The following is a 15,447-nucleotide window of genomic DNA, read 5'->3' on the forward strand; positions in this document are numbered from 1 at the left end:
GCCTTTTTTTACTTAACAATATGTCTGAAAATTGTAGAGCTTGGAATTTTTTTGTTCCTTGGTCCATGAGCCTTCCATTTTGCTATACTGCCTATTTTTAGACAACTTTTTTGTTAATATGAATGGACAGAGTATTAAATTATTTCTAGTATATGTGTTGAGTACTTCACATGCAACATGATGTAGTATTTCACATTTCTTTCAGGAAGAGAGGGTCACTGATTAATTTTGTGATAAATAAAGTTGAAAGTTAAAAAACAAGGAAATTTATAAATAGCTGTTATTGCTGTTTACCAAAAATAGCTAATTGTATATTTACTTTTCTATTTGAGAAAGAATTGGCAGATGAAGTTTCCAGGGAAATCATTTACCTTCAGACTTGTGTAAAAATTTGTACAGTATGTACAAACAGTTTATCTCAAGGCTAGTGAGAAGCAGTGATGTTATAAGTATCAAACCACGGATGTTTGTTTCATTTTCTAAATTTTAAAATCTCCAACCTCAAATGCATATCACAGAAATAGTTTTTCATTTGTTTCTCAAAACAGTTTGTAACTTTATCTTTTTATCTTGATATGACTCATGATCATCTACATAAAAATACACCATTAATTTTGATCATTCTGGTTTTTTTTTGGCCAACTTATCAGTGCAATTATTGCTTTAATTTTCGGAGAAAAATAGAGCCTGTCAGAACTGTTTGATTTTAGATCTTATGGACCAAATTGTATCACAAAAGACAAATCCATTAAAAAATGTGTTCCATGCCAAGTGTCCGTGACAATATTCATAGAGGTTGAGCACTTATATTTGAACTTTATGTTAGATAATTAGTCAGTAATTCTGCTTTCTTCCTAAAGATGGCAGGCCTTCTCAATGTATTATTAACTGTGTAATTCTGTTTGAAAATAGTATTAACTATTCTCCAACTGTTGTTGATTGGAAAAAAAGTTAATCAGACTAAAAATATATTTTCATAACACCATCATCATAGTTAAAATTCAGTAGTTGAACAAGTAAGATCGTATTCTTGAGGTTCATAGCTTTAGTACAGCTTTTATGTGTGTTATCCTCAACCCTGAATACAGGGTCCTAATCGTATTCTGACTTTGGAATTCTTTTTTTTTTTTTGAGACAGAGTCTCACTCTGTCACCAGGCGCTAGACTGGAGTGCAGTGGCACAATGTCAGCTCACTGCAACCTCCGCCTCCCGGGTTCAAGCAATTCTCCTGCCTCAGCCTCCCAAGTAGCTGGGACTACAGGCGCACGCCACTACGCCCAGCTAATTTTTGTATTTTTGTTAGAGATGGGGTTTCACCATGTTGGCCAGGATGGTCTCGATCTCTTGACCTCGTGATCCACCGTGCCTGGCTGGAATTCTTGATGTGAGATAATGAACTAAAAGTCTTATCAACAATTGTGATGAGTCGTATTAGGATCCTGCTATATTTATTAAGTTTCTCTCCTATGGAAATGATGTCAGGAAACAAAAACTGGCCAACAAAAGATCCCAAAAAGAAACAACACCCCTAAGTAATGATATATTGCATGTATTTGTGGACACCTGAAATGTTTTTACATTTATTCTTTGGTAAAAGTTTATATGTCCAAGTTCTTGAACTTTTTCTTTTTGCTTAGGTGACTGATTCTTTTAATAAGCGAAATAAGTACTTATTGGTGCCATTGGGGAAAAAAACACCTTTGGCCTTCTCTGCTATAACAACTAAGCTCACAAGGTAGTGCTCTAGATCATGGAAAAACACTATATTTTGTTCCCCCTTTTCCCATCATTTCCATTTCTAATTAAAATGGTTATTTCTTGTGTGTGTGTGTGTGTGTGTGTGTGTGTGTGTGTGCCTGTGTGTGTAATCACATGGGATTTTGCTGTTTAAAGAAGGCGAACAGCAAGACAGAGGGCAGGCTGGCCTCCCTGCCAGGCCTCACAGGTAACTTCGACGTGGCCACTGCTTTCTAAGGCTGACCCTGATTATTGGTTCATTCAGTGAGGCAACTAGGTACTAGAAGCCTGCACCACTTTAACCAGCCTCATAGATAGTAGCGTATAAATACCATAATTCAGTTCTTTAATTTGTGATGGGAAGTATCAGGCCCAATGGTTTCTCATGTTTATGGTTCAGTACATTTTCTCCCAGTAGGCAAATCTACATAGAAAGATGAATTATAATCAGAAGGTTGCTTCATGAGCATTGAATCAGCTCTCAGCAACCAGTGTCAGCAAGCTTTGGTAGTGCGACACACTCATCTTCCCCATAGGAATGCAACTGCCACTCAGACCATATATTGTTCAATATTCAGAGCATCCTTTCTACTAGACCAGGTCACAGATGTACAGCCAGCTTTTACTTTCTTCATTTCTTACAGAGGTGTTATAGACTTTCTCATTTAATACATTTTTTAAATTATAATTTATTACAGTTGAGCTAATTAATGTATGTAAAACACTTAGCCCAATTCCTGGCATACAGTAAGTACATGATAACTATTATTATGAATAAGCATATCTGGTTTTGAATCCAAGTCACCCTGTTACTTGTAATATCAAAGACAGTCTTTTGGGCCATTTTAATAGATGAGTGTGATCCATCTTTTACATTTTGAGTTATTTTCATCCTTTAAATCTTTTCATTTAATTCTTCAATTTCATTTATTTAACCTTAACGTTGACTCCATGTGCTAATTAGGACACTGCCTTTGGTGTGATTTTGCTATTGTTTTAACTTTGAGATTTTTATTTTTTTAAGTTTCAGTTTATTGCTCTGAAATGCCCCATTCTCCATATTTCCCCATGTGTAATGTGAATCTGTTGGAAGAGATGAAGTTACTGCTCAGTTCCAGAATACATTTGATTTTATATCTTATTTGAGTATATGATGTCAGTTGTAGCCCTATCCATCTAACTGTGCTTGGTTTCATTTTAAGCTCTGTTTAAATTCTTTCTCATAGAGTGTAAAGTTGTTTTGAAAATGGTAGCAGCATCTGAATCCTTAGAAGGATGGCTATGGCACTGGGAGGTTGTGATTGAAAATCCATGGGTAAAGATAGGATTTCAGCAGTCAGCAATGACACTACAACCCTGAGAGATACACGACTGACAAAACATTTTGTGTGAAAATGAATACAGAAAGAAATGATTCAGATGAGCCAGTTGGTCATCCCACAAAAAATATTCATTGTCAGTCTTCTACTCTCCATCCATCTGGGAGGTGAGTTACTCTTTTAAGAGGGGCAAAGAAGATTCAGGAAAACTGGAGAAATTACCACAGCTCTTTCTGGTGCTTGTAAAAATACATATTATGGTGGATTTTTGAAGGTGGTGGTCTCAGAACCACATTTTGAGAACTGGGGTCAAAGGTAGGAACCACTGTCAGAGTTCAGAAGAGAGAGAGATATTCCAGGCTGCGGTAATCAGGGAAAGTTTAATGAAAGAGATTGGCTTTGGTCTGGGTCTTGAGAGATGGAAAGAATTTGAATAGATGAGAGGAGGGAGAAAACATTTTTCAATGGGTGAAATGCCAAGAACAAAACTATAGAGGCTGGAAACAGTAGTGTAAGGAAATGCAGAATCAAATAGTTTGACTCAAAGGTTCTTAAATGGGGCCCATGAAAGAAAATTGAGGTCTCCTGTCAGATGACACCTCACTTCAGACTTGGAAGAAATGGGCAGCTATGCATATTTCTCTTCAGCATGCAACTAGATGAAACTGTTGATGCCTCTCAATGCATCCAGCTTCACATTTTCATGTACTTGCTGATATCATCAAAGAATTCCATTTTAGAACACCTTTTGGAAACTGGAAAGACTGTCAGCATCTTCAAAATAATCTTACTCAAGTGGAAGAAGAAAAATTGCACTCTGAGGGCAGCTGGTGCACCTGTGATGTCAGGAACAGCATGGTTTTCCCGCTTGATGAGGAAAGGATTGCTGCACGTCATTGTGCCTCGTTACTTTCCATATCAGCAGCTGTCACCACCTTTCCAAAAGGTGTTGCCAAAAAATTGGAACAGGGTGTGATGTTTTTCTCTAACCAGACAGAGATCTGCTGAGTTAGCAGAAGTCTTAATTGAACTTGAAGGCAGAGGAAATAATGTGAGTTGAGTCTAACTTGAAAGTCTTGGAGGAATTTGGTGTTCCAGTATGCGGGCCACCTTAACCTGGCAAATTCCATTCTATGCAATTTTGCTTTGGTTCTATTAAATATGTACCTTTACTAGTCAAGGATTTCAGCACTTGTTGCCATAGGGAAAAAGTTGTAATGGATTATCAAAGATGAAGTATATGTTGCCATGTCAAAAGCCAAAGCATAATTTCAACTCATTTAAACTAAATCTCATTGAGTTTTCAAAAAACTGACTCAAAGTCAGAATTTTCTAAAATTTTTTTCCCCCAGGAAACAGCCATTTTTCTTTCAAAAGAGAAAGAAGGCATAATCCTTTATAAATATTGCTTATGTCCAGGAAATCAGTTTCTGGTGCAGCGAAACAAAGTATATGGTGTATGCATTTCTGTGCATGTTTCTGGAGGAGGAAGTCCATATCTTTAGTCAGAATCTCGTAACTAGTCTTTGACTTCCCTGAACGGCTAAGAACTATTGATTTAGCTATTGTGGAGACAGTGGGTTGCTTTGGATAAATCTGAGCAAAGAAATGACAGGAAATCAGCTCATCTGAAGAATATGGGATGTGAAGCTTTGGCAGGACAGTGGTGAGTGATTTAGGGATGCAGGTTAGCCCCCATATCTGAGTAATCTGAAGGTAATTTTCTAGATAGAGCTTCTCAAAGGTAGGAACGTTATCTTTTTTGTTTTTACTGTCTGAGGACAGTGCAGAAGATATAATAGGCACTCGAAAAATGTCAAGTTAAATTGAAATCACTGTATGATTAGTGAAAGCTGGACTGTAGCACCAGTAATAAATGCTCTTCTGTCTTATCTGTATTTAACACTGTTTAGTTACAACATTTGGTGAATAATAAGGTTTTTGAGAGAAAATGTTTTATAAAAAGCTCATACAACCTTCATTTTATTCAGGAGCAGTTGGTTAACAAAAACTTTTGGCCTTAAGGGGATTTGTTCTCTTTGGACATTTTTTTTTTTCTGATTTTTTTTTTTTTTTTTTTTTAATACCAAAAGTATGCTTCCAGACACAGTAATTGTATCCAGTACCTTCAGGGTGAAGGAAACTTACAGGATGGTGTGATTACTTAATGTCATCACATGTTGCTTTTAAGCAACAAAGCAACATTCCAATACACATCTAATCTTGGATTTGCTCATCATTAAATAAAATCAGCCTGACAACTCTGAGCTCACTTTAGCTTAAAATATATTTGAAACTTATAATGGATCTTCTATAGATCAAATAACAAAGCCCTGGAACCTCTTACCTGTGTTAAATTATTATAATTTTATTATCACTTTTATGCACATTCCTGGAACAAGGTTTAGCAAAACCAAGACTCCCTAGGTATTAGCTTAAAATTTTAAGTTAATTTATGATTGGGAGACCAGGATGTTAAGCTTAGATTCTAGTTCATTGTCATATTTTAGTTTTGATCCCATTGAATTATTTCAAACTAAAGAGAAATTCATTGAATTACTGTAAAACATTGGTATTACCTAAAACATTTGTCCCACATTTTTCTGTTTTTAGCAAACTTTGTGTTCCCAAGTCAGTGGAAATTACAAATCAAATTACATTTCTCATTTCTCAAAAGCCCAGAATTTTTTTTCTGAAGTGGAAATTATTACTATAGTTAAATAAGGTATACCATCACAAAAGACAGTGGCTTTGATTAACTGCAAAATGTCTAAGTAATAAACTCTTCTGTAATACTGTAATTTACACATAACTTTTGAGGAAAATAAACTACTTTTGTGGACTATTCAATTTAAAAAATCTTTTGATGTCCACCACTTTGCTACACAATAGAAAATAAATACATGAATTTGAATTGAGATAAATATACAATGGGTACATAAGAATGGAGTAAAATTCCTTGTATTATATATTTTTTACTATAAAACATGCTTAGAGTATGAAATTTGGGAAACATAAGTTAAAAAAGGGTTACCTGCAGCTTTATCGGCTGGAGATAACTGCTTAACGTTTTGGCGTGTTTCTCTCCATTATTACAAAAGTGATGTGTCATTTTTACACACATGTACACGTAAGTATACACACACATATGGTACAAATGGAGATGAAAATGATTTTTTTTCATTGCATATATCAATTCTTTTCCATATCATTAGATATCATTTCACAGCATTATTTTAATAGCAGTTTAGTATTCGCTGTAAGAAAAAGACTGTAACCAATACCTTATTGTTAGGTATAGGACATTTCCATTCTTTTTCCCCTTTTTTCTGGCATTTTTTTTCTACTATAGATACTGCACTGAACACCTTGTATGAAAAATTTGTAGGTATTCATAATTATTTCTTAAGGGAAAATTCTCAAGCTAGACTTTCTGGGTCAAACAGTATTCAGCCATTTAAGGGTTTTGATACATTTTCCTAAATTGCCAGCCAGTTGTTGCATGAGACCTGAATTGGATCTGTTTTCCTCTGACCACTGCAGTTTTCTCTCGTGGCATCCTGTTGGGCGAAAGTGGCACTGCACTGCCCGTGGGTCTGCAACTCTTGCGGGGCTGAGAGGCGTCGGCGCGCTTTCCCTGGTTTCTAACCCGCGTGTCTTTGTCTTTCCTTCCTTGGGATCGCTGCCACCCGTGCGGGCCGAAGCCTCGCGAAGCCGTCGTCCCGCAGCGCCGCCGCCCTGCGCCCGGCCGCCCCCGGGAGCCGCTGCCCACCCGCGGGCGCCGTCACCACGCGTCAGGCTGCAGCCAGCTGCCGCGCCAAGCTCCGCGGTGGCGCCGCCCGGGAGCGCCAGCTGGCATCCCGGGGCCTGGGTAAGCCCGCGGCCCCGTGAGCGCCGCCGCCTGGCCGCCGGCGGGACCTCGCCCTCCCTTCTCACCGCGGTACCTCAGGCACCTCGCTGTGGCCGTCTCCACGTGCAGGCCTGTCATTCGCAGACTCCTGAGTCCTCTGCCTCGCCTCAAACCCCTCTCACCGGCCCTGGTTTGAGCCAGGACTCTCCTGCGAAGCCCTCTAGAGGACCACGTGCCTTAGGGACGGGCTGGGGCGGTCTCCGTGCGAGTCATGGCTGCTCCAGGGCAGTATGTCCTCTGCCTGCCAAAATCCCGGCTTCTTTGAGAATCTTGTCATTGGACAATACCATCTTCTTTTTTTTTTTTTACAGCTTGTAATTTATAGATTTCTTATTCCTAGTGAGTTTTGTCGTAATTAGTTCTTCAAAGACTAGCTCCTATTTGAACCTTCACCTCAAATCCTGGCATCGACAAGCTAGTTCCCCAGCCCCTGCCCCCCCAACCACTCCAAATATTGCCATCTGCTAGAAGATTGTTTTAATAACTGTCCATATCCTCAGTGAGTGTGGGGTGCTTGACACAACCTGGAGTTGTGTTACACATAACTGTGGTTGAACTTGAACTCCAACATCTAGTCCCCACCTTCCTATAACTTCATCTCCAGTGATCATTTCTCCCCTTCAGACTCAGTCCTTGCTCGACAGTTTTAGACTTTGTCATAGTTAGAATCCACATCCTCTCTACAGTCTTGTCTGTGGTGATCATTACCTCTCAGATCTCCCGCTCCAGGGAGTGGAGGTGATGACAGGTCCCCCTGCCTTCCCAAGGCATTCACTGCTGGGTTTGCACTGAGGCCATGCTTCTCCAGCACTACTCCCAGTCAGTGATTGGGCACAGCATGGGGTGTTGGAGGTGGCACATTCATGGAAGATGCAGGACTCCTCTGATGAGCAAGTTTGGCTTGGGAACACCTGAGCGCCCTGGTTGAAACTTTCTGAGAACTGTGCTGCATGCACTCTGAGGCTCTTGGGCCCAGTTCCCCTCTCCTTTCACAGATGTCAGACCCGTATTATGACATGAAGTTTCCTTTGCCCTCTCCTGCTTCCTCCCCTTTATCCTTCACAGGAGTTCCCTCAATAAAACTCTTGCACATTGAACCCTGTCTTGGTGTCTGCTTCTAAAAGGACCTGAACTAGCACATTATCAGACATTCCATGCTCCAATCATCATCTTCCTATCCTAGATTTCTTGCTCACTGACAGCTAATTCGTTTGCTTCATTTTTTCCACTGTTTATCAGCCCATGTCTTGCATTCTCATCCTTGCTTAGCCTAGATTCTCTGGTCCATTATCATCATTCTTCTCGAAATACAGTGCTTTCAGCACTCTTGAACCTCAATTTCTATTTACTTTCCTGACAAAATCTCAATTCTGGATGAATCTTACCATCTGCCTTCCATGGGCCTTTCTGGGACAACTGAACATTTTGTTTGAGAAAAACACACAATTCAACCTACTCATTTTTACTTTCAATCCATTAACTCAGACCTCAAGTCGGTGCTGTTGTTCCTACCTTATCTCAGTTCCTCACATCTGAAACTATTGTTCATACCTTTTCATCTCCTCAAAATGTTCTGATCTTTTCCTCCCCATTTGCTTCACATTTCCCTAAGAAAACAGAATTTACTAAATACAGACTTCCTCATCTTGTCACCACAAGACCCTCCAACCCAGCTACCTTGGTAACCTTCCTTTCTGTGATAGAAGGAACTTCACAGGCAAGTCCCTCCTTTCATGCCCCAAACCCAGCCCCTTTGCCTTTTCAAGGACTTCCTCCTTAGGTTTTTCCCTCTTCTCTCTTCTGCATCCTCAATCCCGCCTCCTCTCAATGGATTATTCCCTGTACATGTGCTCCAGTGTATTTCATTTTAACCACACCTTTCCTCGTTCACATCTTCTCCATCTGTGAGCCATTTCTCAGCTCTCCTTTAGAACCAAACTTTTTAATGGAGTTGTCTATTCTTTCCTACTGGGATATTGTGACACCAGTCCTACCTGGTCTCTCTGCCACCATTCTTAATCACTCCAATACATTTTTGATAGAGTGGCAGCAATAACCTTTCTCACAAATTGAATTAAGCAAATTGTTGCTTTTAGGGTAAAATCTAAACCCCTTACCATGGCTCATATAGCCTTGCACAATCTGACCCTTACCTATCCTTTTACCCTAGTCTATGTTCCTCTGTTTATTGCCCACTCAAATGCAGCCACACTGATTCCTCCAATATGCCAAGATATTTTCTGCACCTCAGGGGCCTAGGAAATGATGTTCTGTCTACTTAAGCTGCTTTTCACAGCCACTCTCTCCCACCACAACCCTATCCTTTAGATAACTGATGAAATATAACATATTGAGAAAGACTTGCACGGAACACTCTATTGAAAGTAGACCCTACCTTTCTCTCTTCCCATTTGCTGTATCAGCCCTCTGTTTTCTTCATCACTCTAATCCTGTATCTCAACTTGTAATGTTATTTACTTGTTTATTTACCTTTTGGGGAGGTCTATTTCCCATACTAGAAAGTATAAAAGAAGAGACCATGTTTGGATGTCTAGATTCTTCAACATTGTATTTTCCACCTGTAGCAAAATATTTGACACATATTAGGTGCACGGTAAATATCTGTTGAAGGAATGAATGAACATATTTGGTATTTTTTCTGTTGAGGGTTCACTTTTTTATTGATTTATAAGAACTCTTTATAGATTAAAACCACTAACCATTTGTTTGTTCTGTATGCTGCAGACATTTTGTCCTTTGTCAGATATCTATCAATTTAATCCATGATGTCTTTGATAAACAGAAATGTTGCAGTTTTCATTTAGATAAATCTGTCTTTCATGATTTCTACTTTTGGTGATATGTTTAAAAACGTCTTCTCTTTCCCAATGTTATATAAATATCTGTCTTTTTTTAATTTTAATTTTTTAGATTTGAATTTTTACTCCATATGGAATTTATTATTGATATAGGTGTGATTAAGGGTCTAAATATTTATTTAGTTGTTACATCGTCATTTATTGAAAACTTCCTTTTCTACTGTTTTAAAAATTCCACATTTATCAAATATTGAATTCTTACACACACTTGGAGTGGTTTCTGAATTTACTGTTTGTTTAATTTTTTTGTACCCTCTGTTCCTGAACCATGCTGTTTTAGTTATTGCCATTTTATCATTTGCTTTACTGTATATTTAGCATCTTAATTAATGGGGTAAATGTTACTTTTTTTTTTCAAAATATTTTTGGATATATTTGTGCATGTATCCTCCCAGGTAAGATTTAGTTATGTTTTGATCATGTTCCAAAAGAAATTCTATTGCAATTTTGTTTAGAATTGCTTCAACAGTATAGACTAATTTGGGGAGAATTGCCAACTTTGTAATATTAAATTTCTCATTTAGGAACTTATCATGTGTCAAGGTTACTGAAGACAATTCCCAAATGCTCTTTAGTAATTTTGTATGTCTTGCATATTTTTATTAATTGCATTATTAGGCATTTCATTTATTTTATTGCATTTGAATGGGAACATTTTTCCATTATTTTTTAATAACTGATTGCTCCTTCTGGGGTCAAGCTATTGATTTTTGTATTTGGTAGCTTTTCTGAAACCCTTCATTAATACTCCTAGTTGGTTCTCTTCTAAGTAGCCAGTCATTTTAAGTATAATTTATGATGATTTTTCTCTCTTCCTTTGTAGTACTTATGTCTTATGTGTTAAATAAGTGATGGTGATAACTTTGTCCTTATTCCTGAATTGTTAGGTATGCCATTAAATTTTACCAGCTTTTAAATGTTAGCTCTCAGACTGAAATACAGGTCTTTATCAGGTTGAGGATGTGGTTTGCTGGTTCAAATATGCTAAGCATTTTATTGGAAGTTGTTCAGTTATATTAACCATATTCTAGGCAACTAGAAATGATCATGTGGTTTTAATCCTCTGGCCTATTATCACAATAAATTATGTTAATAGTTTCTCAATATTGGATTATTTCTGCATGAGATGTATCCTGTTTCATCATGGTGGTTGCCCTGCTTTTTTTGTATAACAATATTGAACTTAATTTTTTACATTTTATTTGATTATTACATTTACATTTGTGAATAAGATTAGGTTGTAGTTTTACATTTTTGAATTTTACCTTTATCAGCTTCGAAAAATGAATTTTCCATCTTGTTTTATGCTCTAGATTGGTACATAGTATATGAATTGGCTATTCTTTGGGGTCTGGAGAAACTCACCCATAACACTGTTCAGACCTCAATCTCCTTAAGGGAGGATGAGTAGAAGACAATTCTCTGAAAACTTAAAAAACTTTTTCTATGGTTTTAACTATCACTTCTTGAGTATCAATTTAAAGAATCGTATTTTTAAAGAAAATCATGCATTTTCATAGAATTTTAAAATTTGTTGTCTATATATAATTATAATTAAAAGTGTTTTTCTCTGTATCTCTGGTTATGGCTTCTTTCTCGTTTCTAGTCTTTTTTGTTACTTTTTTCCTTTCTTTTATTAGACTTGCCAGTCTTTTTAAGGAACCAGTGCTTGAGTATTTCATCAATTCTATTTTTTCTATTTGATATAATATTAATATAACTTTTCATCTTTAATTCATTCCTTATTTTTTATGTTTATTTTGTTGTTTTATGAATGTTTTGTACTAATTGATGACTTAGTTCATTTATTTTTATTTTTTCTTATTTAATTAATAGGACACGTAAGACTATAACTTTACCTCTGGGCACAGCTTTGACTGCATCTCAAAAGTTTTGGTATGTAGTCTCTTAATTGTTGCTATTTAATAATAATGGATTATAATTGCTGCTTTTATTTTATTTTTGATGTATTGTTTAGGATAGTTTTGTGATGTTTTTGTTATTGTTAATCCTGCTTTCTTTTTAATAAAGAATAAACTTATTAATATTTATGTTGCCACTTTAATAAAGAGCTGATTTTGTTTGGAAAAAGTGAAATTATCTGTGAAGTAGTCTCATCTGAAGTTGTATACAAGCACCGTGGAGAGTTCCTTGTTACAAGATTCTACCAATAGCACCAGCTAGTGGCAGCTATAATAATCACTGACAGCAGGGACTTGGTGCACCACTAATGCCAATAATTTACAGGAATTCTGATTTTATAAAGTCCTATTTACCCATATAAAAGTCAAGAGAGAACTTTAAAAATGTTTATTGCACCATAAATCCTCAAGTATGATAAAATTTAAAAGATCAAATGATAATTAGAGCAACTCATCAAAGTTTATGAAATTAGGAAGGATTTGAATATTGTGAACATAGACTTTGTCTCAAAATTTTGGCATTAGAACAATTTTTCTTTTAGACTTGGCAAAAGTAGTTTGAAAGATATTTGTTTTTTATAATTACAGATGTAATTTACGTACATAAATAAAATAAAAATCCCCTGTAACTTCAATACCCACAGAAAAGCATTGCTAAAATTCCATTGTATTTCCTTCTAAGATTGTTCCTGTAAATCTTTCTCTTTCTTTTTGTTGAATTGGACTCATGCTCTTTTTGCTTACTTTTTCAATTATTATTTGTGATCATTTCCCTGTGATGTTGGAAATGGAGATGATTGAGAACTCATTTATCTCAGTAACAGTAGCTCTAGGGCAGGGCTCTTCTTGCTGTGGTTTCTACTGTCCAAGCTGCTTGCTTTTCAAACTGGAGCCTTGAAAGCTCCCTGATATCCTTCCACTTAATTCATTTGTTCTTTTAACTGGCCATAAGTATTTTCTATCCTGTGTACTCAAGAACTCTGATACAGTGATTTTTTTTTTTTTAGTTGATTGATAGCATTTTCAGAATTCTACTGCTAAGAGATATACATACATGTGCAGGCATGTGTGCACACGCACACACATACATAAGCACACACCATACAAGTCTGGGAAATATAACTTACTTTTTTTGTCTGTTTCAGGATTCACAGGCCACATTCTTGTATTAAAGGCTCCTGGGTGGGTGTGGTGGCTCACACCTATAATCCCAGCACTTTGGAAGACTGAGGCAGACAGATCACTTGGGTCAGGAGTTTGAGACCAGCCTGGCCAACATGGTGAAACCTCATTTCTACTAAAAATTCAAAAAAAAAAAAAAAAAAAAAGCCGGGCTTGGTGGTGCACACCTGTAGTCTCAATACTTGGGAGGCTGAGGCAGGAGAATCGCTGGAACCTGGGAGGCGGAGGTTGAAGTGAAGCGAGATGGTGCCATTGCACTCCACACTCCAGCCTGGGCGACAGAGTGAGATGCTATCAAAAAACAAAACGAAAGTCTCCTAGGAAAAAAAGTTTGTTTCAAAATATGTGTTTCTTCAATCATTTTGTTATTGAATGCTTTCTTCTAATAAGACCTGTTAATAATTTTTATACGGCTTTGGGAAACAGTGAATTGTTTATTGGCTTAGCAACATAGTCATGGGTCTTTAGCTTTGTTTACACATATCAGTGCCAATTAAATTAGCATTAATAGTCAACTCTTAATTGATTTATCATATGGAGAAAGTTTACTTTTTCTTTTTTTTTTGACATGGAGTTTCACTCTTGTCACCCAGGCTGGAGTGCAATGGGACTGTCTCAGCTCACTGCAACCTCCGCCTCTTGGATTCAAGTGATTCTCCCACCTCAGCCTCTGAGGTAGCTGGGACTATAGACACGCACCACCATGCCTGGCTATTTTTTGTGTTTTTAGTAGAGACAGAGTTTCACCATGTTGGCCAGGCTGGTCTCAAACTCCTGACCTCAGGTGATCTACCCGCCTTGGCCTCCCAAAGTGCTGGGATTACAGGCGTGACCACCGCACCCAGCCAGAGAAAGTTTACTTTCTGATGCTTCTTGTTGCTTACTGATTAGTTGGTCTGGCCGTGCTGTAGGATGTGGTCTCAGGATTGCAGTCAGACAGGCAAGACAGGCCCTGCTTTGGACTCATGCTTTACAGGGCTTCCCCTGACCCTCCTTTGGGCACTCCTGCTCTGCCAGGGTAAAGCATCTGTGCAGCCAAGGGCATATGTCCACTTAGAACCTAAGCCCTCTTCTTTAGGTTACATTCTGGGCTCCTGGGGCCCAGAACTCTCAATCCAAACAGACCTACCTTCAGGTTAATCCTACTGTGCCACCAGTTGAGCACACCTAGGACCAAAGGGAGGCCAAAGGATGGCCATTTGCAGAGGTGTGGACATAGCCTGGTTCTTCAGGCTGAAGAATCACACACAAGCATGTGAGGCCCTTTGGTGAAATGCAGTGGGGGTATGGAATAGGGACCTATACTTAGCAGGCCACCATGTTCTAGCATGGGACTCCAAGGAATCTAAAATTCTTAATTTGAATGTAACCTTCTAGGAAATTACATAGGTATATTTGTCAGCATAGAGCAAAAGAACACATTTTATTTAACAATTCATTCACTTTGTAACTTTGAAAATATTTGGGGCTGGGTGCAGTGGCTCACATCTGTAGTTCCAGCTACTGAAGTGGCTGAGGCAGGAGGACTGCTTGAACCCGGAAGGTGGAAGCTGCAGTGAGCTATGATGGAGTCCCTGCCAGAAAGAAAAAGGGGGAGGAAGGGAGGGAGGGAAGGAGAGAGGGAGACAAGGAAAGAAAATAAAAGAAAGAAGAAAATATTTGGACATACGGTATATAAGCTTCCATTTTACTCTGCAAATATTAGGGGTGAGATTGGTGCTTAGAGGCTACAAGCAAAAGTTGCAATCACGATGGCACTGGGAAGTCTTGGGGCCTGAGAGGAAAAGAGACTGCAGGGTGCAACTTGAGAGAGAACCCTGGGTGTCAGTCACAACACTCAGCCTGATGGAGCCCTAAAGCTTGGCATGAAGCACCAGAGCCTTCAGTCTTTGAATAGACCATACACTGAACAATGAGTATCTCAGCAGGGACCTGTGATCGCAGTGGACTGAAGACTAGAGACTCTTACCCCAAGGCCTAGGCACTACAGAAGCCTCTAGAATTCCGTGCTCTAGTAGACCTGCCAAAATATGGCTGATTGTGGTTATTTTCCTACACTGGCAAGTGAGAAATTCAGAAATCAGATTGAATTTTATTTAGAAAATTGATAGCACGTCTGTTACACCCAAGTGTAATGGTATGAGAATCACACTAGCTATATTGTAATAAGTACAGAATAGTACAAAACAAAGCAGAGCATGCCTTGGAAGAGTGAAACACAGGAACCTCTCTTGGTCTGGAAGTTTAGGGAAAGTTCTGGAAAGGGTGACATTTATCTAAGAGATGGAAAATGAGCAGAGTTTTCAGGGACAGTGTTTACAGTAAGAAAAGAAGAAGAGCATAGCAAACAGGAGAGAAGACTATATGGGGAGGTTGGAGGTGGGAGGTAACGGGATGAATTAGAACTGAATGGAGGCCTGCAGGGTTTGGGAGTTGAAAGCAAGACATAGAGTGGACGAATGAGACAAAGAGGAATGACACAATGATGCTTTCTCTC

At 38.2% G+C, this 15,447-nt stretch overlaps 1 protein-coding gene across 2 annotated transcripts in view; it reads left to right on the plus strand.

Annotated features, from left to right (window-relative positions):
* The window catches only part of ZNF800 (zinc finger protein 800), a 53,780-nt gene extending 40,767 nt beyond the window's left edge, over positions 1 to 13,013 (plus strand). For both annotated transcript variants that reach the window (XM_064373683.1, XM_021673584.2), the window contains 2 exons: positions 11,683 to 11,742; positions 12,914 to 13,013. In XM_064373683.1, the coding sequence (XP_064229753.1) occupies positions 11,683 to 11,742; positions 12,914 to 12,998 (145 nt within the window). In that variant the 3' untranslated portion in view covers positions 12,999 to 13,013. The remainder of the gene's footprint in view (positions 1 to 11,682; positions 11,743 to 12,913) is intronic.
* The last annotated feature ends 2,434 nt before the right edge of the window (positions 13,014 to 15,447 follow it).

Source organism: Aotus nancymaae, unplaced genomic scaffold (assembly GCF_030222135.1).
Source record: "Aotus nancymaae isolate 86718 unplaced genomic scaffold, 86718_ANA_hifiasm-v0.15.2.pri h1tg000002l, whole genome shotgun sequence".
Lineage (NCBI taxonomy): Eukaryota > Metazoa > Chordata > Mammalia > Primates > Aotidae > Aotus > Aotus nancymaae.